Genomic DNA, 22,865 nt, shown 5'->3' with positions numbered 1-22,865 from the left:
GGCGAAAACCCCTACTAGTCCTGTGCATCCCTCCACCTCCCCACAAAAGAAAATTTGGTCCAACACTTCTCCTCACTAGGGATGAATAGCATGTGACATTGTCCCCCAGTTTGTGCCCTGGAGGAATCACCTGCCTCACTCTTCCCCAAGGCTTAGAATAGCCAGCAGCATCTTCTCCTCTCGGGGGTGACTTGAGAAGGACTGGTCTCTCAGAACCAGCTCCTGGCCTGACAGGGTGTGGTTGAGGCCTGGGGCCTGCTGGGCACAGGGCCTCCTATGAATGGCCTCCTCCTCCTCCTCTCCAGTGGAAGACAGCTGGAGAGCAAGACGCCACTGCCATGGGCTGTGTGTGAGCTTTCTAGCCACCTGGGACTGGGGGTAGCAGAAGCCAGGGCGTGTCCAGAGGGGAAGGCTTGGTACCATGCTGCTGTTAGGTGTCTGTTAAGAGTCTCTCCCAGGGCACCAGCCCGGTTTGCTAGCCCTGGTCCTGACCTTCAAGCCAGACTGCATAACTCTGACTTCTCTGCTCTGAGACTGGCGCCTGGCTGAGCTTTGGACTGGAAAAGGGCTCCCTCAGAGCTCAACAAGTAAAGCAAGTTTGCATGAGAACCTGAGTTCAGATGGCCAGAACCCATGGAAAAGCTGGGTGTGCCCTGTGCCTATAATCCCAGTGCTGGGGAGGTAGAGACAAGGGGATCCAAAGGGTTTGCTGCCTAGCTAGCCTAACCCAATCAGTGAGCTCTGAGTTCAGTGAGAGACCTTATCTTAAAGTAGGTGGAAGGGTGGGTAGGAATACCCTAAGCATGCCCCCCCTGCTATCCCTCTGGGGCCAACTGAGGCCTTCATGACCCCACAGTGAATACCCTGACCCCACTGAGGAGGATCCCAAGAGTAACAGGAGTAGAAACAAGGGGATAAAAGAATATAACCTGTTATAATATAGATAATAAAATTTAGAATAAAAAAATAAGGAGAAGGGATTGGGGAGATGGCTCAGTGGGTAAGAAGTGCTCGCTGCAAACATGAGGCCTGAGACTGACTGCCTGAGTTTCTGAGTTTGATTCCTCAGGACCCATGTAGACAGCTGGGCATGGCCACACCTGTCTGTAATCCCAGTCCTGTGGGGAGCAGAGACTGGAGGATTGCCAGAACTCACAGAAACCACAGCTCTGCTCAGAGGGAGATGGACTCTAGGAAATGAGGTGATGAGCAATAGAGGAAAACACGTGACCTTCTCCCGGTGTGTCTCCACACACATGTGACCTCCCTGTGCCTGCCAGTGCATCTGCACGTGCATATACACACGCACACGCACACACACACACACGTGACCTCCCTGTGCCTGCCAGTGCATCTGCATGTGCATACCACATACACACACACACACACACACACACACACACACGTGACCTTCTCCCTGTGCTGCCAGTGCATCTGCACATCCACATGCATATACCACACACACGCATACACACACCAGCACACGTACTGCACAAGCAAAACATTGGGTGCAGAGTGACACAGGAAGATACTGCTGTTGACTTCTGGCCTCTGCACATGTACATACATGTAAACACACCTGGACATGCACATGTAGAACATGCATATCCACTCACAACACACATACACACGGAGCAAAAATAAGGGAAGGAAGCCGGCCGTGGTGGTGCACGCCTTTAATCCCAGCACTCGGGAGGCAGAGGTAGGAGGATTGCTGTGAGTCCGAGGCCAGCCTGAGACTACATAGTGAATTCTAGGTCAGCCTGAGCTAGAGTGAGACCCTACCTCAAAAAAAAACAAAAAATAATAATAATGATGATGATGAAAGGAGAGAGCAGGGAAAAGGAGGGAAGTAAAAGAAAGAAGGGAGGACAGGAAGGAATTGAAAGAATGGAAGAGAGAAGGAAGGGAAGGAAGAAAGGATCACAGGAGGAAGGGAGAAAGGAATGAAGGGGCTCTTCCTACACCAGGCACCTCCAGGCAGGCTCTCAGGGAGGTCCAGGCCATAGGGCCCAGGCTGTCTAAGCCCCTGGACCCCACTGTTCTCGAGCTCCCTGGCAATGTCCCATTGCCTTGGTGTCTTCTGATTACCCAGCACCTGCAAAGTCATGCACACATTTGGTCCAACAAAGCTCTCACATGTGCTTCTTTCTTGCCCCAGGCATCTGGTACAACATCCTCAGAGGCGTCGGGAAGCTTGCTGTCATCATCAATGTAAGTGACATCAGGCACTTCCACTGAATGGGAGTCCTGGTTGAGCAGCCAGACCGACCCCTCCCCCCCACCCACCAGGCTGTAGGGATATCTCATTTTAGAAATATCCCTTGGTTCATATCTATCATCCTAGCACTTGGGAGGCTGAAGCAGGCAGAAGGATCGCCATGAGTTCAAGGCTAGCTTTGTCTGTATGACAAGACCCTATCTCAAAAATAAATAAGTAGATGGGCGTGGTGGCACACACCTTAATCCCAGCACCCGGGAGGCTGAGGTAGGAAGACTGCTATGAGTTCAAGGCCAGCCTGAGGCTCCAGGTCAGCCTAGGTTAGAGCAAGACCCTACCACAAAAAAAATAAAACTAAAATTTTTTTTTAAAATGAAGTAAATAAATAATATAAAGGCGGTGTAGGAGATGCTGAGGAAGAAGGGCCCTACGTCTGCTAATGTCTGCAGGCTCCTCCCCAGCACCTGGGTAGATGCAGTGGCATGGGCCTTGGCCACCCCAGCAACCCCGCAGACTCCGCTGTGGCCTGCCTGGCTCTCTGTCCCCTGAGGCTTCGGCTGCATTCATTGGTCCCTGCTCATGCTTCAAAGCCGAAGGGTGACTGGGGGTGAGGAGCCCAGGCTGCCCCAGAGCATCCTTCATGCCACACCATGGCATAGATCCCTTCCACCTGCTACGGAGCCTCTAGATGTGGGCACCTTGCACATGGGGGTGGGCAGAAGGGTCCTGCAAGTGTGCCCATCACAGGGGAGCCCTGCCACTTGGTTCCCACCAGGTACGGTCCAGAAGGACCGCGGCACCCTCCTGCTGGGTGCCCACCACCCAGACCGAGGCCTTGAAGCCCCTCTGTTGAGGGGACCTGCACGCAGGCCAGCAGCCAGCAAGCATGGGTCCCTGAACAAGGAGACCCTGGGGCTCAGCCTTTATGGAGCCAAGGCATGCACTAGACATCCCGCAAGGAGAACAACATCAGGGCCTACTAGTGCTGGGCATCTAGAACATTCCAGACCTTCTTGCCCGGTTTTACTGCACACACCCCGTTATCCTACACACAGCCCTTGGAGCAAGGTCCCTTGCAAGCTCCAAGCTTACGTGAGAGACAGCCAAAGCCCAGAGAGAGCAGGTGATGTACCCAGTGCCACACAGCCTGTCAGAGGCCACTGGGCATTTACGCCAGAGGTGCCTCTGGGATGAAATGAGGTAGGCACAAACCTTACGGTCCACAGAGCCCTTCTCTAGGCTCCTTAACTTCTCCCGCAAGCCAGGGAGAGGCAGCCTGACTTCACCTGCTCACATGTGCCCCACTTGAGGAGCTGCTTCAGGTTATAGAAGGTTGCCAGGGATACCCTGACCCTCCCTTCCTTCCCTCCTTCATCCATCCACGAGGCCGCCCTGCCTCACCCAGGGCCCGTGCTCCCCCGCAGGCCTTTGTGATCTCCTTCACGTCAGATTTCATCCCTCGCCTGGTGTACCTCTACATGTACAGTCAGAATGGGACCATGCACGGCTTTGTCAACCACACGCTATCCTCCTTCAACGTCAGCGACTTCCAGAACGGCACCGCGCCCAACGACCCGCTGGACCTGGGCTACGAGGTTCATATCTGCAGGTACCACCTCAGCACAAGCGTCTTGCTCTGAAGAGCCCTGTGGGGGGTGGTGGGGAGTTCTGGGAAAGGCTCGTTTCCTCACAGACAGGTCTCGAGACGACTTAAACTTGCTTTGAAGAAAAATGTCTGTGACCCCAGCATTCAGGAAACTGAGGCAGGAGGATTGCCATGAGTCTCGGGCCAGTCTGGACTACAGAGTGATACCATGTTCAAAAAGAAAAAAAAATAGCTTGGCGATGGCTTAGTGGATAAAGTGCTTGCTCTGCAGACATGAGGACCAAGGTTGGATCCTCGGTACCTACGTGAAATGCTGAACATGGCAGCCTGTATCCATGATCCCAGGACTGGGGAGGTAGAAAAAGGAGAGTCCCTAGAACTTTCCAGCTAGATAGTCTTGCTGGACCAGTGAGAGACCCTGTATCAAAAAATAAACTGGGCTGGAGAAATGGCTCAGCTGTTAAGGCGCTTGCCTGTGAAGCCTAAGGATCCAGGTTCAATTCTCCAGTACCTATGTAAAGCCAGATGAACAAGGGGGTGCATGCATCTGGAGTTCTGGAGTTTGCAGTGGCAGGAGGCCCTGGTGTACCCATATTCATTCCCTCTCTCTCTCTCTCTCTCTCTCTCTCTCTCTCTCCCTCTCCCTTACTCCCTCCCTCTTTGTCTCTCTTTCTCAAATAAATAAAAAGTCTTTGGGCTGGAGAGATAGCTTAGTGATTAAAGTGCTTGCCTGAAAAGCCAAAGGATCCAGGTTCAATTCTCCAGAACCCACAGAAGCCAGATGCACAAGGTGGTGCATGCATCTGGAGTTTGTTTGCAGTAGTTAGAGACCCTGGCATGCCCATTCTTTCTCTCTCTCTCTCTTTCTCTCTCTCTCAAATAAATAAATCATTTTTTTAAAAAAGAAAAGAAACACAAGAACATAAAAAAATCTTTTAAAAAATTAAGTAAACTGGAGCCAGGTGCAGTGGTGTACACCTTTAATCTCAGCTCTTGGGAGACTAAGGTAAGAGGACTACTGTGAGTTCAAGGCCAGCCTGGGCTACAAGTGAGTTCCAAGTCAGCCAGGATTAGAATGAGAATCTGCCTCAAAGAATCAAATAGTAATTTTTTTCAAATTTTTATTAACGACTTCCATGATTATAAAAAATATCCCATGGTAATACCCCTCCCCCCACTTTCCCCTTTGAAACTCCACTCTCCACCATATCCCCTCCCCATCTCAATCAGTCTCTTTTTTATTTTTTTTTTAAATTTTATTTATTTATTTATTTATTTGAGAGCGACAGACACAGAGAGAAAGACAGGTAGAGGGAAAGAGAGAGAATGGGCGCGCCAGGGCTTCCAGCCTCTGCAAACGAACTCCAGACACGTGCGCCCCCTTGTGCATCTGGCTAACGTGGGACCTGGGGAACCGAGCCTCGAACCGGGGTCCTTAGGCTTCACAGGCAAGCGCTTAACTGCTACACCATCTCTCCAGCCCTCTCTTTTATTTTGATGTCATGATCTTTTCCTCCTCTTATGATGGTCTTGTGTAGGTAGTGTCAGGCAACAAACAGTAAAAATTTTTAAAAATGGAAATCAATTGAAGAAAAAAGATAATAATTGTTAGCCTCTGGCCTCCACATGTGCACCTGCATACATGTGCATGCGTACCACACACATACCAACATGCATGCATGAATGCATCACACACACCATAAAAAAAAAACTCTGCTCAGAAGTAGGTAGGGTGCGATACACTCATGTGTATAACTGAAAAGAACTTCAGACATGGCTGTGAATGGGTGCCAGGGGTGCCAGGCAGGCAGCAGCAGCAGGTCCCCAACACACCAGACCCATGGGCGTCACGAACCTTCGCTTGGCCACTGCTCCACCTGGCCAGGTGCTCAGGGCTGGAAGGAACTGCCCAGTGATGAGAGAAAACAAGGCAGTCACACTCAAGGGAATGAGAGAGTTTGTTCTGAGCCAAATATGAGTAACATGGCCTAAGGAATGTGGATTCAGAACGCCTACGTGACAAGTTCTACCTGAACACTTATAGTCACAGAACGGAAGTCCTCAGTCCAGGCAGTACTGGTGTGCTGGTGTGTACTGGTGTACTGGTGTGTACTGGTGTGCTGGTGTGTACTGGTGTGCTGGTGTGTACTGGTGTACTGGTGTACTGGTGTGCTGGTGGAGCTATCGGCCAGGAGGATTCCTGCAAAGTAGAGTGGGGGAGGATTGCTTCTGTGGGGTAGGTTGATTGCTACATTTGTTTGTTTGTTGAGGCAGGAGCTCATATAGCCCAGGCTGCCCCCAAACTCATATGTAGCCAAGGATGGCCTTGAGCTGGTCCTCTTGCCTCAGCCTTCCAAATGCTGGCATGACAGGTATGCACCACTGTGCCTATGACCGTTTGTCTCTGAGACGGGGTCTCACGCCGTGGCCGAGGCTGGTCTGGAACTCAAGGTACCCCAGCCTGAGCCTCCTGCAAGTGCGGGAAACGCCACCCCTGGCTGGCTAGCCTGCGGGACTCGGATTTATCGTCCAGCATTCCTGGGCCCCAGGCGTGGCGGCAGCTTGTGCTCAGCTAAGCTTAGTGACGCATTCCCAGAGTCATCCTCAACAGTCACGAGGACGCTGGGTCAGATGGAGTCTGTGGTACATGGCTGCCAAAGGGCTGGGGACAGCTCAGGGTCACTGACTCTGGAAGTCCCCTCTGTGAGACTACAGAGCTTCAGCTCACATGGGCCCTCCTCGGAGCTTCTGGCACAAGTGCTGGGGCCCAGCGTGGACAGCACACCCTCCAGGGGCCAGCCTGGGTCAGATAGCATGGGCCCAGCTGTCCAGGGACCTCCATGCCGGGGCAAAGGACACCATGGCCTCTCTTTTCAGAGAAACCGGAGTGGGAAAGCCTAGTAAAGACTGGAGGCACAGAACAAATGAGGAAAGACCCCCCCATAAAAACCTGGGGGTGGGAATCAAGTGCTTTTGGTGGCAATGCAGCCTACTCTTATCTCCTGGAACATGAAGTGCAGAGGGAGCCACTGACATTGGCCACAGCCTTAAATGAGGCTGACCACTGAAAGGACACTTGTCATTTCAGCTCTCTGGTGGTGCAGGCAGGAACATTAGGAGTTCAAGGGTAGACTTTGGTTACAGGGCCAGCATGAACTACATGAGACTGTCTTTAAAAAGAGGGGTGCTGGAGAGATGGCTTAGCGGTTGAACGCTTGCCTGTGAAGCCTAAGGACCCCAATTCAAGGCTCAATTCCCCAGGACCCACATTAGCCAGATGCCCAAGGGGGTACATGCATCTGAAGTTCGTTGGCAGTGGCTGGAGGCTCTGGCGTGCTCTCTCTCTCTCTCTCTCTCTCTCTCTCTCTCTCTCTCTCTCTCTTCCACTCTCAAATAAATAAACAAAAAAAATTTTAACGTGTGATGGAGCATATCTATAATCCCAGCATTTGGGAAGTGGAGGCAGAAAGATCAAAAGTTTTAAGGCTAGCCTCTGCTATGTGAGTTCAGGGCCAGCCTAAATATGAAACTTTGTTCTCAGAAGAAATTTAAAGCTGGGCATGGTGGCGCACACCTTTAATCCCAGCACTTGGAAGGCAGAGGTAGGAGGATCGTCATGAGTTCAAGGCTACCCTGAGACTACATAGTGAATTCCAGGTCAGCCTAAGCTAGAGGGGAGACCCTACCTTGAAAAACCAAACAGAAAAAAAAAAAAGAAAGAAAGAAATTTAAGTGGCCTAAGGCTACAGCAGGGAATGGGGGAAAGAAAGAAACACATTCTGTCCTGTGTGTTTTGCATTGATGCAGGGGGACACTGCATGTCCCCTGGGACCCTTCCTGTTCGGTGGTTAAAAAAAAAAAAAAACGGAGCTGACGTGAAATCGACCGACCACCAGGGAGGGCTAGTGGCAAGACTAGACATGCCAACACAGTCTCCAGGCTTAAAACTGCCCCTGTACTGTGCCGTCAAAGTGCAGATGTTCTCGGCTCCCCGGAGTCCCTCCCAAAAGGAACACGTGTCCCCTCAGAAACCATTGCGTCCACCCAACCTCCCCAATATCCCAGCCCAGCAAAAGTGCACTACAGGATGCCAACTGTTTGTCTTGGGGTCTCCAATCTGGACAGACCTCCAGGAAATCAGACCACCTCTCACTTAGCCAGCAATAGGCCAGGTTCAAAGTGTAGTTTCCGGTGACTGTGGACCGCTTTTACTTGCACTACGGAATCATGGGTAGACTGGGCGGCACTGTTTCCTCGGCTGGCATTTGTGGGAGGTGCTGTGGCCTGAGGAGGAATTGCTGCATCAGGCCGAGGAGGGTTAGGGTTCGGAAGTTCAGGCGCTGGAGAGATGGCTTAGCAATGAAGCTACTAGCCTGCACAGCCGAAGGACCTAGGTTCAGTCCCCCAGGACCCATGTAAAGCCACATGCACAAGGTGGCGCACATGTCTGGAGTTTGTTTGCAGTGGCTAGAGGCCCTGGTGTGCCCATTCTCCCTGTCTCTCTCTCTCTCTCTCTCTCTCTCTGTCTATTTCTCTCTCTGTCTATTTCTCTCTCTCTCTCTCTTTGGTTTTTCGAGGTAGGGTCTCACTCTATCTCAGGCTGACCTGGAATTCACTCTGCAGTCTCAGGGTGGCCTCAAACTCACAGCCATCCTCCTACCTCTGCCTCCCAAGTGCTGGGATTAAAGGCGTGTGCCACCACGCCAGGCTTTCTCTTTCTTTTTTTACTTTATCGTCATTTATTTATTTTGCACATATGTGTGGTGTGCATTTCTGTGTGCTCATAGGTGTGTGGGTACCTGTATGAGCTTGCATGTGGAGGTCAGAGGTCAGTGTTAAGTGCTTCCTCAATCACTCTTTACCTTATTTATTGAGGCGGGGGTCTCTCATGAACATGAACCAGCTGATTCAGCCAGGCTAGCTAGCAGGCAACCCCAGGGATCCCCTGTCTCCTCACCCAGTACTGGGATCCCAGGAGCACCAACCCGACATTTTTACATGGGTGCTGGTGATCCAACTTGGGTCCTCACGCTTGCAAAATAAGCACTTTACTGACAGACTCATCTCCCCAGCTAAAGAGCCCATCCTGAAGTGTCTTACTGCCATGACCCCATGGTGACAGGGGCTGTGGGTTCCCAGCTCTGGGCTCCAGCTAACCCTCCCCTCAGCCAGCCAGGGCCACCGTCCTTGTGTCCCATCTACTCTGAGCTCCCTGCCTGCTCCAGCCACATCCATAGCGGGCCTCGCCCAAAAGTGCCACTGGCTGGAAGGAGGAGCCCAGCCTAGCCTGGGTGTGACAGGGGCAGCCTCCTCAAGCAGAGAGCTGGGGTGGAGGCTACTCCTGAGCAGGCACCCATGGTCCTGCCCAACCCCCACCAGCCCCAGAGATCACATCTTCTTCTCCCCAAGGGGCAGGGGGCTGACCATCAGAGGCAAGACCCTGAGGAACAAGAGTCTCCTAGAGGAGATGAGAATGGGAAGAGACGGGCATAGCCTCAGGTGGGCTTTCAGGGGTGTGTAGGAGGTTGCCAGATGCTGGCTGGCGGGGGCGGTAAGTGTGTGTGGCTTCTGACCCTGGGAGAGCAGGGGCAGACTGTTCCCATTGGCATACAGTTCCACAACTCCTGCTCTCCACCTGGCTCTGCCAAAGCTGCTCCCAGTCGATCCTGTCTAGGGAGTCAGCAGCTTGGTGACAACCGGGCCCATTCAGCACTCTTGAGAAACAAACTCAGGCCACGCCTGATGCGCTCTTTAGAACAGAGGCTGATGCTCCAACCTGCTTATTGACCTAGGAAGTGAATAGGTGAGAGAACGCCTAGGCTGAGGTCCAGAGAGGCCAGGCAAGGGCTGAGACACACAGCAAGGTAGAAGGCCATGCGGGCCAAGCGCTGGGGTCATGCTTCCAGGGCCGCCAGCCTTCTCCAAGAGCCCTTCACTGGACCTCGACCTTTAGTGGCCAGCGTGACACACGCCTGCTGCTGAGCACCTGAAAGATGGTCACATCTGTAGGAGGGCCCAGGGAAGCAGCAGGGCCTTGGGGAGAAGGGTGTAAGCCAGGCTGAATCTCTCAAGGAAACTGATCACGCAGGTGGGTGGATGCACTTGACTCAGAGCTCAGGAGGGAGTGGTAAGGAGGGGTATGAAGGCCACTGAATTAAGTGCATGGTCATTTGGTTTCAATAGCATCCCATTTGGTTTCAATAGCATCCCAAAGAGGACCAAGGAAGAGCTGGTTTTCAGACTGCATATGGGTGCTCTCCCAAATCCCCTGTGCTGTGGAAGATGGGGACGGGGGGGGGGGTCTCCAGAGTAGGGTCCTCACACTGTGCCTGTGAGCCTGTGGTCCAACCCACAAGGGACATTCCTGGTTTCCGTGTTTTATAGCAAGCCCTTGGATCCTGACCAGTGTGGGACCATTGCTAAGGTCAAAAGCAGGCGATGCCCGCAGCCAGCCACAGAGCCTGGCTCAGGTCTCAAAGCTTCTCTATCTCCTGCACCTGAGGTCCACTCGACCCACCCTCGAATCCTTGCGTCTCTTGCAGGTACAAAGATTACCGTGAGCCCCCATGGTCGGAACACAAATATGACATCTCCAAGGACTTCTGGGCTGTCCTGGCCGCCCGGCTGGCTTTTGTCATCGTCTTTCAGGTGTGTGTGCTGGAGGTGGGCGGGGGAAGTTGAGAAGGACAAGGAATGAGTATGTCAGGAGGGAACTTTCAGCATTGGAGGCCGGAGGCCTTGAGAGCCCTGGCTGAGCCTGATCTGACTGGTGACAGGACCAAAGAGAATGCTGTGGATCAGACAGGAGAAAGGTGTCACACGCTGCGAGTGAGCTTCATGTCTCTGTGGTATGTCCTCAGACACGGGCAAGATGGAAGCTATCACAGCATGTGTTTCTCCACAGTTAAAAAGCTATTAACAACATTAGGGGCACTGAGGTGGATTAAGGAAAAGGAGGAGATGATGGAAGGGAAGACAGAAGATTCCACCCAGATGAGGGAGGCAGCACTTGGTGGCGGGTGTCCTGGGAATGCTGAGTGGTCACCAGACAGAATGCAGGCCACATCAGGCACTGTAGGCAGGCTGCCTAGCTTCCAGGCCCAGTGTGTGATCACTGCTGTGTGACTGTAGGCCGTGAGCTCACCTGTCTGAGCCTCTTTTTCCCCATCTGTAAAACAGGAGGGAGAATAGAGTGCATTGCATAGCTGAGTGTGGAGCAGAGCCCAGTATGGAGTCTCTGTCCCAAGTCTTGGCCAGATGCAGACTTCTCTGAGGAAGCACGGAGTGGCTTGCCTGTCAGTCCAGGGGACCTGCAGGCCAAACCCACAGAGGCCGCTATCAGGGTAAAGGGCTTATAGTCTCCAGGGGAAGCTTCATGATGGCAGGGAAAGCATGGCGTGAGCAGAGACTGGACATCACCTCCTGGCCAACATCAGGAAGACAACAGCAGCAGGAGAGGGAGCCAAACACTGACAAGGGGGAGCTGGCGCTAACACCCCTAAGCCTGCCCCCAATAACACACCTCCTCCAGCAAGGTTCCACCTCCCAAATTGCCACCAGCTGGGGACTAACCATTAAGAACACACGAGTTTATGTGGACATCTGATTCAAAGCAGCACGTGGTCAGAGAACTTTCCTGCGGACTCAGTTGGGGTCCTTTCAAGAAAGTCAGCACGGGCTGGAGTGGGGCGACAGTGGGTGATGGCCGTGTACGCCAAAGACCGTGGTTTCATCCCTGTTGCGTTTACACCTTCTGGGAAAGTGCGGCCCAGAGAGGTCAGAGAGACAGAGACAGAAGGCACAGGGTCAAAGAATGTTAGGGTGGGCTTTACCACGAGAGGGCAAGTACCCAGGCGAGCAGGCACGCAGACAAGGCTGTGGGGACACATGTGGGCAGCCGGGTGAGGACACGTGTGACAGGCACATAGACAGGGGCAGATACACAGGCTGGGAGGACGCCCAATGCAGACAAGCAGACAGGCAGGCACACGGGTGGGTGGGCACCCAGGCAGGCCAAATACTCAGGTGGAGTGGTGCCTAGGCGGGCTGTCCTGGAGGGTAGCCCCTCAGGCCCTGTGCCCATTGCTGCCCTCTCCCCACAGAACCTGGTCATGTTCATGAGCGACTTTGTTGACTGGGTCATCCCGGACATCCCCAAGGACATCAGCCAGCAGATCCACAAGGAGAAGGTGCTCATGGTGGAACTGTTCATGCGGGAGGAGCAGGGCAAGCAGCAGCTGCTGGACACATGGATGGAGAAGGAACGGCGGAGGGACCCGCCTTGCAACAACCACAGCCCCGCCGTGCGCCCCGAGCCCGCCGACAGCAGCCCGGCCCCCAGTTATGAGTACAGCGGGGGTGCGCTGTAAACCGCTGCGGCAGGCTGGCAGGCCAGCCGGCTTAAGCTCTCCTCGCCCCTCGGGGCCCAGTGGCTTCCTGAGTTGTCCGCACAACGTGGAGAACCACTCTGCTAGGACAGCGTCCTTTCTTCTTTCTGGGTTTTTTTTTTTTTTCCTCTTTTTTTTTTTTTTTTTTGCACAAAGCCATTATGCAGGGACATTTTTAACTTTAGTATTCAAGGCAAATAAAAAAAAAAAAAAAGATGGTTGTTGAGGGTGGCGCAGGGACACAGAGCCCAGGGACATGGAGTCTTCCAGGCGGTAGAAGGGGACTCAGGTCTCAGGGTGTCTTGTGTCATACTTGATCTGACAGACGCAGACCACTGTCCAGGCGCGAGGTGAAGTTCAGGGTAAGAATGAGCGGCATAGATCCAGGTTACCAAAGGAGTCGCCTGCATCTAGGTTGGAGGAGCTAGGTGGCTTTAATCGTCTTCCCTTCTGGAAGCTCAGAGTCTGCGGTCAGAAGCAGAGGTGCGCAGCCTGCCCACACATGGAGGGTGTGGGACTCTCCAGTTATTCTCGAGAGACTGAAGACGCAGGTGGCCCTGGGTCTGTCTCCCTGGCAAGCTCCATGCCAGCCGCTCAGAAGCCCATCTTCATGGGACAAAGCAGGGTGGTGGGCAGGGGAGGTCTCCACAGAGTGAGTGATCTCAAGAAGGTTGGGGGCATTGCAGTCCTGAGGCTCGTTCAAAGATTTGAGCTTAGACTATTTATTGGTTTAAAAAAAAAAAATCAATGATGTGATAGATGTGAGAATTTTTTTTTTCCTGTAGCTCAAGGTGGAAGGAATTTATTAGTTAACCAAATATCATTGAGAGGAACTTAAAATACTGTTACTACCAAAGATTTTTATTAATAAAACCTTCTATTTTGGTAATATTTCTGTATATTTTTACTCACAGGATGTCACCGTTGGGTAATTATCATTTTAAAAGCTTGTAAAACAAGTCACATGAGTGACCCCAGTTTGTAGTTGTGGTAACCAGTTACCTGAAATCTCTCAAGCCGAGGTGCCAGGGCCAAGACACCTCCCTCCTGTGCTTGTGGGGGTGAGCAGAGCTTGGCACTATTGCCTTCAGCCCACTGGGGGTCATAGGTTCTCAATGTTTGCTAAAGCCATGGGATCGGGGGCTTTGTCTTTCTCTTGTACAGTGAGTGGTTTCAGATGGTGTTTTGTATATAACTATTGTATCCAAAATTAGTTGATTACCAAAAATCCTTTTATGGAAAACATTTTTTTAAAAAAAAACTGAATGTATACCAACCCACGGAAGACTGTGGCGGAACATTCATTGAAATAAATTTGAATACATGGCGTTTTCTCCTACCTGAGTTCTCTTGTCCTAACCTGTTCCTGGGGAAACATGAGAGACTGTGTCCAAGGTCCCCAGTATGTCCCATGGGTGTCTCTGCAGGTTTGGAGAAGACTGACCCTAGAACATTCATTTCCTGTGGAGGCAGACATGTTAATTGTTCTCAGTGTTCCTGTGGTGTGTGCAAGCATGTCCAAGTATGTTTGTACAGGTCTGCATGTGTGTTCAAACATAGTTATGTCTGCATGCACATGTGTGTATCTGTGTTCATGCATACACATATGCATATGTTCACAGTTTCTGTACACATGCTTTGACCTGTACGTGAGTTGACACACATGTGCTGTACACACACATGTATGTACATGGGATTGTGTGTGTTTGTATATGTTTGTGTACATGTGGAGAGCACCTATAGATGGCCAGTGTTTTCACATGGAAAGTAGGGACAGTTTTTTAAAATCCCTTTACCTGGGGCTTAGCACTTGCCTGTGAAGCCTAAGGACCCCGGTTCGAGGTTCGATTCCCCAGGAACCACGTTAGCCAGATGCACAAGGGGGCGCACACGTCTGGAGTTTGTCTGCAGTGGCTGGAGGCCCTGGCGCACCTATTCTCTCTCTCTCTCTCTCTCTCTCTCTCTCTCTCTCTCTCTCTCTGCCTCTTTCTCTCTGTCATTCTCAAATAAATAAATTAATTAATAATAAATAAACAAAAAATGCCCTTTGCCTGTAAGCACCGTCATTTGGTTAAACAAAGGGTCTTTTTACACCACACCGCCAGTAAAGCCGTACAGCCTCTTAGCCTTAGGGACATTCTCACTCTAAATCACTCTACTCTCAGTACATGACCTCAGAATCCACACTTCACCTAGACCTGAGAACCTCCCCCAGAGCTGCCGAGGTCTCGGGCGCCCCCTGGTGCTGACGCTTCACACTCTCTTAAAAACAGCAGCCTGGGCTCTGAGAGCCAACCGCCAATGGGGGCGGGGAGGAGGGGGTTGTCTCTGATCCTACTTCCCAAATGAGACCAGGCCCTCACCAGCATCTGGGACACAGCCCTCCCAAACATGCATCTCTGCAGCATTGAAGGGGGGGAACTTGCTGAGCTGGGGACAGAGGGGACATGCCCCTTCCCCTGCATGACCTTACTTACAGAGAATCAGGTGCTGAGCCAAAAAAATAAACCCCAGCACAAGATCATTTCCAAGGGAGACAGGGATGCGGGTGACAACAGAATCGGGGAAGTGACTTGGGATTTGAGCAGAAACACAGGCCTGAAGGAAGGCGGGATGGGTCAGGAGGAGGAATTATGTGTGAAGGTCTGGGCGCCACAGTCTGGGGGAAAGCAAAGGAGACAGCATGGGAATGGGTAGGAGAAGTGGACAGAGCCAACTCAGGCAGGGGTCCCCGTCTGCAGGGAGACTAAACATGGTGGCCCCTGTCACCAACACAAGCGTGCTGCAGTTCTGGCAACGGTGGGCTCTGGATGGCCCTGCGGACCATGGCAACCACTGAAAGGAAACTAACAGGATGCGATGCTGGGGAGAGGGTGTTGCAGAAAAGAAGGTGTGTGCTGAGACCGGGGTGAGGTTAGGCGAGAACTGCCAACACTCACAAACAACTGAGTCCTGCTGAGGAAAAGACCTCAGGCAGCCAGGGACGTCACCTAAAGATGGACTTTTGGAGGTTCCCAGAGGGCAGAAGCTCTTCTGAAGTCACCAATAATCTGGTTTTAGGACCACCCCTCAGGGTCCCGACCCCAGGCACCTAATCTTCTGGAGCCGCATAGGTAGAGCAGGGGTGGGCGGGGGAGACCCCAGCTCTATAACTGGAGCCATGCCAGCCCATGGTTACTCATTGGTCAGCATGTGAAGAAGGACCCTGCTGGCTCCTGATCCTGTCCATGATCACCAGCCAGTTCCAGATATTCCCCAGCCACAGACTCCAGCTTTGTTGCTTTTTAAAAACTTTCTACATAAAAGAAATAGGGAAATCTACATTCGAAAGTCCGATTTGGCCAGATGTGGAGCACACACAATCCCAGCTCTCAAAGGCAGGAGGATTGCTGCAAGTTCAAGGCCAGCCTGGTCAAATTGTTCCAAGCCAGCGATGGCTATATGGTGAGCCTCCGTATCAAAAAAAAAAAAAAAAAAAGTTGGGGGGAAATGGCCAGGTAGATGGCTCAGCGGGTAAACTGTTTATATTTAAAGTTTGAGGACCTGAGTTCAATCCCCAGAACCTATGTAAATGCCAGACATGGTGGCACATGTTCCTGTAAGCCCAGTGCTGGGAAGGCAGAGACAGAAAGATCCCCAAAGCTCATTAGCCAGCCAGTCTAATCTAATCAGTGAGCTCTAGGCAAAGAGAGACCCTGTCTCGAAAAGAGGTGTACGGTGTTCCTAAAAAAATAACATCTGAGTCCTTTGGACATTCAGTATGCAAACATGGCTCTCCTCCAAATCCCAGTTTTTCAGCTCAGGATTATATTTGTAATCTAAACAAGAAGAAAATCATTTGGTATAAGAGAAATGACTTCATATGAAGTTGCCCTCTGGTTTAAAAATTTTTAATTTTTATTAGCATTTTCCATGATTATAAAAAAAAATCCCATGGTAATTCCTTCCCTCCTCCCCCACATACTTTCCCCTTTGAAATTCCATTATTTGCACAGAGAGAGGGAGGGAGGGAGAATGGGCACACCAGGGCCTCCTGAAACTGCAAGTGAACTCCAGATGCATGCGCCACTTTGTATATCTGGCTTTATGTGGGTTCTTGGGAATCAAACTCAGGTCCTTAGGCTTTGCAAGCAAGTCCCTTAACCACTGAGCCATCTATCCAGCCCTGGGTTTTTTTTAACCCATTTGGAAATATGGATTTACTTCTTCTGTTTTATACAAGCTGGTAAGTTATGCTCACAGTATTTTTGTATCACTGTTTATAAATCTTGTTTGTACTTCTGCCACCATGAAAGAGTTTACAAATCTTGCATGGACTTCTACCACTGTGAAAGAAATCTTCATCTTCAAAAATCAGGCAAGTCAATCAAAAAATTGGCTATGGAGCTAAATAGAGAGTTCTCAAAGGAAGAAATACGAATGGCATATAAGCATCTAAAAAAATGTTCTACATCACTAGTCATCAGGGAAATGCAGATTAAAACTACATTGAGATTCCTTCTCACTCCTGTCAGATTGGCCACCATCATGAAAACAAATGATCACAAATGTTGGCGGGGATGTGGAAAAAAAGGAACCCTTCTACACTGCTGGTGGGAATGCAATCTGGTCCAGCCATTGTGGAAAACAGTGTGGAGGTTCCTAAAACAGCTAAAGATTGATCTACCATATGACCCAGCTATAGCACTCCTAGGCATATATCCTAAGGACTCATCTCATTTCCTTAGAAGTACATGCTCAACCATGTTTATTACTGCTCAATTTATAATAGCTGGGAAATGGAACCAGCCTAGATGTCCCTCAACAGATGAGTGGATAATGAAGATGTGGTACATTTATACAATGGAGTTCTACTCAGCGGTAAAGAAAAATGAAGTTATGAAATTTGCAGAAAAATGGATGGATCTGGAAAGTATTATACTAAGTGAGGTAACCCAGGCCCAGAAAGCCAAGCGCCACATGTTCTCTCTCATATGTGGATCCTAGCTACAGATGACTGGGCTTCTGCATGAGAATGAAAATACTTAGTAGCAGAGGCCAGTAAGGTAAAAAGGAGACATAAAGGGTAGAGAAAGGAAGGGAGGAGGATACTTAATAGGTTGATATTGTATATATGTAATTACAATGATTGTAATGGGGAGGTAATATGATGGAGAATGGAATTTCAAATGGGAAAGTGTGGGGGTGGGAAGGGAGGGAATTACCATGGGATATATTTTATAATCATGGAAAATGTTAATAAAAATTAAAAAAGAATCAGGCAAGTGGGCTGGAGAGATGGCTCAGTGATTATAGGTGCTTTCTTGCAAAGCCTGACAGCCTGAGTTCGGTTCCCCAGTATCCACATAAAGCCAAATGCACAAAGTGGCACATGCATCTGAAGTTCACATTCAGGGGCAAGAGACCCTTTTTTCAAACCTTTTTGAAAAGAGGGACTGGGGAGATGTCTTGGTGGTTAAAGGCGCTTGCTTGCAAAGTTGCTGACCTGGGTTCAATTCCCCAGTACCCACATAAAGCCAGATGCACAAAGTGGCACATGCATCTGGAGTTCGTTTGCAGTGGCAGGAGGCCCTGGTGCACATATTCCCATGATGCTCTCTCCCATTTTTTTCTCTCTCTCTCTCTTTCTGCTTGCAAATAAAAACATAGTATATTTTTAATTACGCAAGTAATCTTTGTACACATCCTGACAGTTACTAGAACTACAATGTAACTAATAGGCAATAAACATTCATGTAGTTATAGTTACCATCAGCTGTTTAAGAGCTGTCTTTTAGATTTGCATTTGTTTTGTTGATATTTTGGCACCAGATACAGAAAACCAAACCAGCATGGTGAAAAGCAGCCCACACACACCCAAGGGAGCTTGGGATCCCAAGTCAGTTACTTGTCACCTCCCTCTCTCTCCTAGTAGCACGGCTCCCAACATACCCACGGAACACGTAGTTTCGTCCCAAACATCACCCCAGCAGGATGGGATTCTTGTTTCTGCTGGCTGAATGCCTCTGATTGTGTAAGAAAGATGGTTTCTAAAAAGAAATGGATTAAAAGTCAACGAAAAAAAAAAGAAAAGAAAAGAAAGATGGTTTCTGCTGAAGATAATTTTAACTGACAAATGTTGGGGTGGGGTTTCATTTCTATTTTATTTTATTTTTTAATTTTAGAGAGACAGAGAGAGGATTGGCGCACCAGGGCCTCAGCCACTGCTATTGAATTTCAGATGCTTGTGCCACCTAGCGGGCATGTGCAACCTTGCACTTGCCTCACCTTTATGCATCTGGCTTATGTGGGATCTGGAGAGTTAAACATGGGTCCTTAGGCTTTGCAGGCAAGCGCCTTAACAGCTGAGCCATCTCTCCAGTCTCTTCATTCTTATTTTTAATACTTTTAGTTATTTGCACAGAGAGAGAGAACGAGAGCACTCTAATTCACCCCTCCACCACTGCTTTCCCTCTTTTGTGACTTTTTTTTTTTTTTTTTTTTTTTGGAGAGAGAGACCATCTCACTCTGTAGCCAAAGGTGGCCTCAAACTCACAGTGATCCTCCTGTTTCATCCTTCCAGGTATGTCCGACCACTCCAGGCTCCTCTCTCTTCTCTCTTTCCCCTTACATTTTACTAAAATAGAATATTCAGAAACTGCCCACATCACGAGGGCACATGTAGTCAACTTCCACTGAAAGTGTCGGCATTGGAACTCTGAAATGGAAAGCTGTGGCTCTTTGGAAGCCTCTGTCCTTGTGTCCGTATTTGCCAGCCTCTTCCTGCAGGTGGATGCTGCCCTCTGCTGGCAGTCTTGGGAGCTGCACCCAGGGAGGGACAAGTTTGGCCCTAAGTCCTATGAGAACTGGGGACTTCAAACAACACTGGCACATTCATTACCCACAGTTCTGCAGGTCAGATGTCCACTATGGGACTTGAGGACTGAACTCCACGCTAGGATGGGGACCCCCATCCTGGAGACCCAGGGGAGTACCACAATGGCCACCTGAGCCATGGACCCTTCCTCCTCTGATTTCCACAGTTGGGTCCTGAGCTGAACAGGTCTGCCAGAGTAAGCCAGGCCATTTCCCCAACTCCCTATCTGTGGAGTCTCCTCCACCTGACAGGACACCATAGCCTCAGCTCGGGTCCAGGACCAGGGAATCACAGGTCTGGGAATTGGATGGGGACATGTGGCTCCCTTGCAGCCCTTTCCCTCCAGAGGGGCGCCTTCTCAGAAAAAGGCCTTCCCTGAAGAAAGGCAAGGACCCACGGAGAACTGAGGGATGTCTGGGCATTACTGAAAACCCAACCCAGCAAAGATAGAAGATGAAAATAAAACTGGGGACACCGAGACAGCAAGAGGGAGACAGAAGACGGGACACAGGATAAACCTGCTTCCGTGGGCCAGTGAGAGACCCTCAGTCCTCCTCCTCCCCACCTCCATCCACCATCCTTTACATAGTTCTTTCCTCCCTCTCTTATTTTCTTCTTTCTTTCCTTCCTCCCTTTCTCCTTTTGTCCTTACTTCCTTTCTCCCTCCCTCTTTTCTTCCCTCCCTTCCTTCCTCTTTTCTTTCTTTTGTTCTTGCTTTTCTCCCTCCCTCCCTCCCTTCTTTCGTTCCTTTCTCCTTCCTCTCCTTTCCTTTCCTCTCTCTATTTTTCTTCCTTCCTCTATCTATCCCCCATCCTTTTTTTTTCTTTTTCCATTCTTTCTTAACATAATGAGAGAAAAATACATAAACCATATTTTATATCAAAATTATGAAGTTGGGGCTGGAGAGATGGCTCAGTGGTTAAAGGTGCTTGCTTATAATCGCTGCTGGTCCAGGTACCCCAGAACCCATGTATAGCCAGATGCACAAAATGGTACATTCATCTGGAGCTCATTTGCAGTGGCAAAAAGCCCTGGCACACCCATTCTTTCTCTCAAATAAATAAATAAATTTACGACTTTGTGTGCAGCTCACAAAATGGTAGAGAACGTTTACAAACCATGTATTGCTGTAAAGCCTCCTACAATCCAACAACAACTAAAGCAGGCATTTTGGCACACACACCTGTGATCCTGGTGCACAGGAGATGCAGGCAAGAGGACCAAGAGTTCAAAGTCATCCTCAGCTGCATAGCGAGTTCATGAGCAGCCTGGAATAATGTGACCTTGAAGAGAGAGAGCGAGATTAAAAAAGAAAGAGGGGGGCGGCGGCGGGCAGGCAGCGTAGCTTCAGGAAGGTTCTAGCGCGCCCCGGCCCGCAGCATCCGCACCCGCCGCCAAGATGCCCAAGAGGAAGGTGAGCTCGGGCCGGCGCCGTGAAGGACACGCCCAAGCGCAGGTCGGCCAGGCTGTCTGCGAAACCGGCTCCTGCAAAAGTGGAAGTGAAGCCAAAAAAAGCAGCGGGAAAGGATAAACCTTCAGACAAAAAAGTGCAAGCAAAGAGGAAGAGGGGAGCAAAGGGCAAGCAGGCTGAAGTGACCAAGCCAGAGACTAAAGAAGACCTACCTGTGGAGAAGGGAGAGGCGAAGAGCGAGGAGAGTCCAGCCTCCGAGGAAGCGGGAGAGGAAGGTGCCGAGGCTGAGTCGTCATCCTCGGTGTCCATCAGCATCCCTGTCTCCTTGTACAACCAGAGGAATATTTTTTATCAACTATTTTGTAAGTGCAAGTTTTTTAGTGGCTCTAGAAACGTTTTTTAAAAGGAGGGAATCCCACCTCATCCCATTTTTTAAGTGTAAATGATTTTTGTTTTGTTTTTTGTTTTTTGAGGTAGGGTCTCACTGTAGCCCAGGCTGACCTGGAATTCACTATGGAGTCTCAGAAGTGTAAATGATTTTTTTAAGAGGTGAAATCATTTGCTGGTTGTTTATTTTTTGGTTCAACCAGAAAATAGTGGGATATTGAATTATGGGAAGCTTTGACTGTCTTGGGTGTCAGCTTAACATTCCATAGGTGGGGGGTTAGTTTCATATCCTACAATACAAAGCATACTAACTGGCAATTTGGAGTCACATTTGTGCATTTAATATGTCTTGAATATTTTCCATTACTCCTAGTCTGTGTTTGTAGTAGAGCCGTTTCCTAAGAATAAAAACAAAACACCACTCCTTGGTCACCGCCCTGTTGTCAGCACTGTGTGCCTCTGTGACATCTCTAGTCGTGGTAGTCCAGTGTTCCTAATAATTTTGATAACGTACTGTGAAAGATGAGAAATTTGCAGTGTATATGATACTCAAATTGTGAACCAGTGGGAGTAGAGATTGTGAGCATTTGAAGATGTTTGTACACGAGAGCCTAATAAGGAAAAATGCCTCTAAGATTGAAGCTGGGTGTCACTGGAATAACTTCTAAAGAAACAATACATGGTTGGATTTTTGGTACATGTGTTAAGACTTATGTGCAATTGAAATGTTTGTGTACTGTTCCTTAGCACCAATAAAACTATGAAAATAAACAAAAAAGAAAGAGAGAGGGAGAGGAGGAGGCAGAGCAAGATGGGGACTGGAGGCCAGAAGATCGCTGCTGTTACCCCAATGCCACCCCCTCCGAGGCTCAGCAGCCCCAGCACCACCATCCTGCAGCCTCTATTCAGGGGACTCTTCTTGAGGGCCCCACAGGTGGAATCACGCAGGGCAGGCAGGCACACGGACAGATGTGCCCTCACAAGCCTGTTCTAGAGTGATGTGCCGGTTACTTTTCTCTCATTGCTGCGACAAAAATATGTGGCATCATCAACTTAAGGAAGGAGTGCTTGTTTTGAGTCACAGTTTGAGGGAGCAGATCATCAGGGAAGGGAAGGCGTGGCCGCAGGAGCCCGAGGCAGCTCCTCACGTTGCATCCACGGTCAGGAAGCAGAGAGATGAATGGCGGTGCTCGGCTCACTTGCTTCCTCTTATTCAGTCTGGGATCCCATCCCGTGGGTCAGTGCCACCCACACTTAGGACAAGTCTCCCTTTCTCAGTTAGAGCTCTCCGGCAGTGCCCTCTCAAGTGTACCCACAGGTCTGTCTCCCAGGTGATTCCAAATCTGGTCAGGTTTACAGGAAGATGAGCCAACACAGAACAGAGGAGACCCACAAACCTCTACTCCTGAATTAGACCTCAAGACTTCTGCCCTGAGTTGACAATGTTCCTCGGTCCTCAAATATCCCAAATCACACCCTTGGAGAGAGGGGTTAGAGACTCGTTGTCCCCTCTCCCACATCAGGCCACCTCCTGCCGTGGGGACCACACACACACACATCCCATTGCTTCTGCTCCGGTCGAGAACGCTTGTTCACCAGAGGCGGTTTGATCAGTTGTGTGAAATTCTTGCCTCTTGGTCAGTGAAGAACATGAACTAGACCCAAAGGAGTGAGGGTCTCGTCTATTTTCCTAAGAGAAAACGTCTTAACCTTCCCTGCCATTCTGCCTTGTCTCAAAAACAACAACAAAAATAAAAACACTGGGCCTGGGGCTGGGGGGGATGGCTCAGTGGTTGAAAGCACTTGCTGGCAAAACTGGCTAGCTCTGGATTCAGCTCCCGGTGAGGGGGAAAGAGAAAGAGAGAGAGAGAGTCTGTCTCAAACAACGTGGGAGGTGAGGACGCATATGCTGAGGTTGTCCTCTAACCTCTACATGCTCACCGTGGCACATGCAGACACACACATAGACACACACACACACACACACACACACACAC

General features: G+C 50.1%; 1 protein-coding gene and 1 pseudogene across 2 annotated transcripts in view; both read left to right on the top strand.

The window, feature by feature from the left end:
• Ano1 (anoctamin 1) overlaps positions 1–13,553 on the top strand; it is a 185,672-nt gene extending 172,119 nt beyond the window's left edge. For both annotated transcript variants that reach the window (XM_045161684.1, XM_004654244.2), the window contains 4 exons: positions 2,162–2,214; positions 3,646–3,830; positions 10,370–10,475; positions 11,930–13,553. In XM_045161684.1, the coding sequence (XP_045017619.1) occupies positions 2,162–2,214; positions 3,646–3,830; positions 10,370–10,475; positions 11,930–12,196 (611 nt within the window). In that variant the 3' untranslated portion in view covers positions 12,197–13,553. The remainder of the gene's footprint in view (positions 1–2,161; positions 2,215–3,645; positions 3,831–10,369; positions 10,476–11,929) is intronic.
• Positions 13,554–20,469: 6,916 nt separating this feature from the next.
• On the top strand, positions 20,470–22,527 carry LOC101602778 (annotated as a pseudogene).
• The last annotated feature ends 338 nt before the right edge of the window (positions 22,528–22,865 follow it).

The sequence above is a fragment of the Jaculus jaculus genome, chromosome 1 (genome assembly GCF_020740685.1).
Source record: "Jaculus jaculus isolate mJacJac1 chromosome 1, mJacJac1.mat.Y.cur, whole genome shotgun sequence".
Lineage (NCBI taxonomy): Eukaryota > Metazoa > Chordata > Mammalia > Rodentia > Dipodidae > Jaculus > Jaculus jaculus.
Note: the sequence above shows the minus strand (reverse complement) of the source record. Positions and strands in the feature narration are given on the sequence as shown.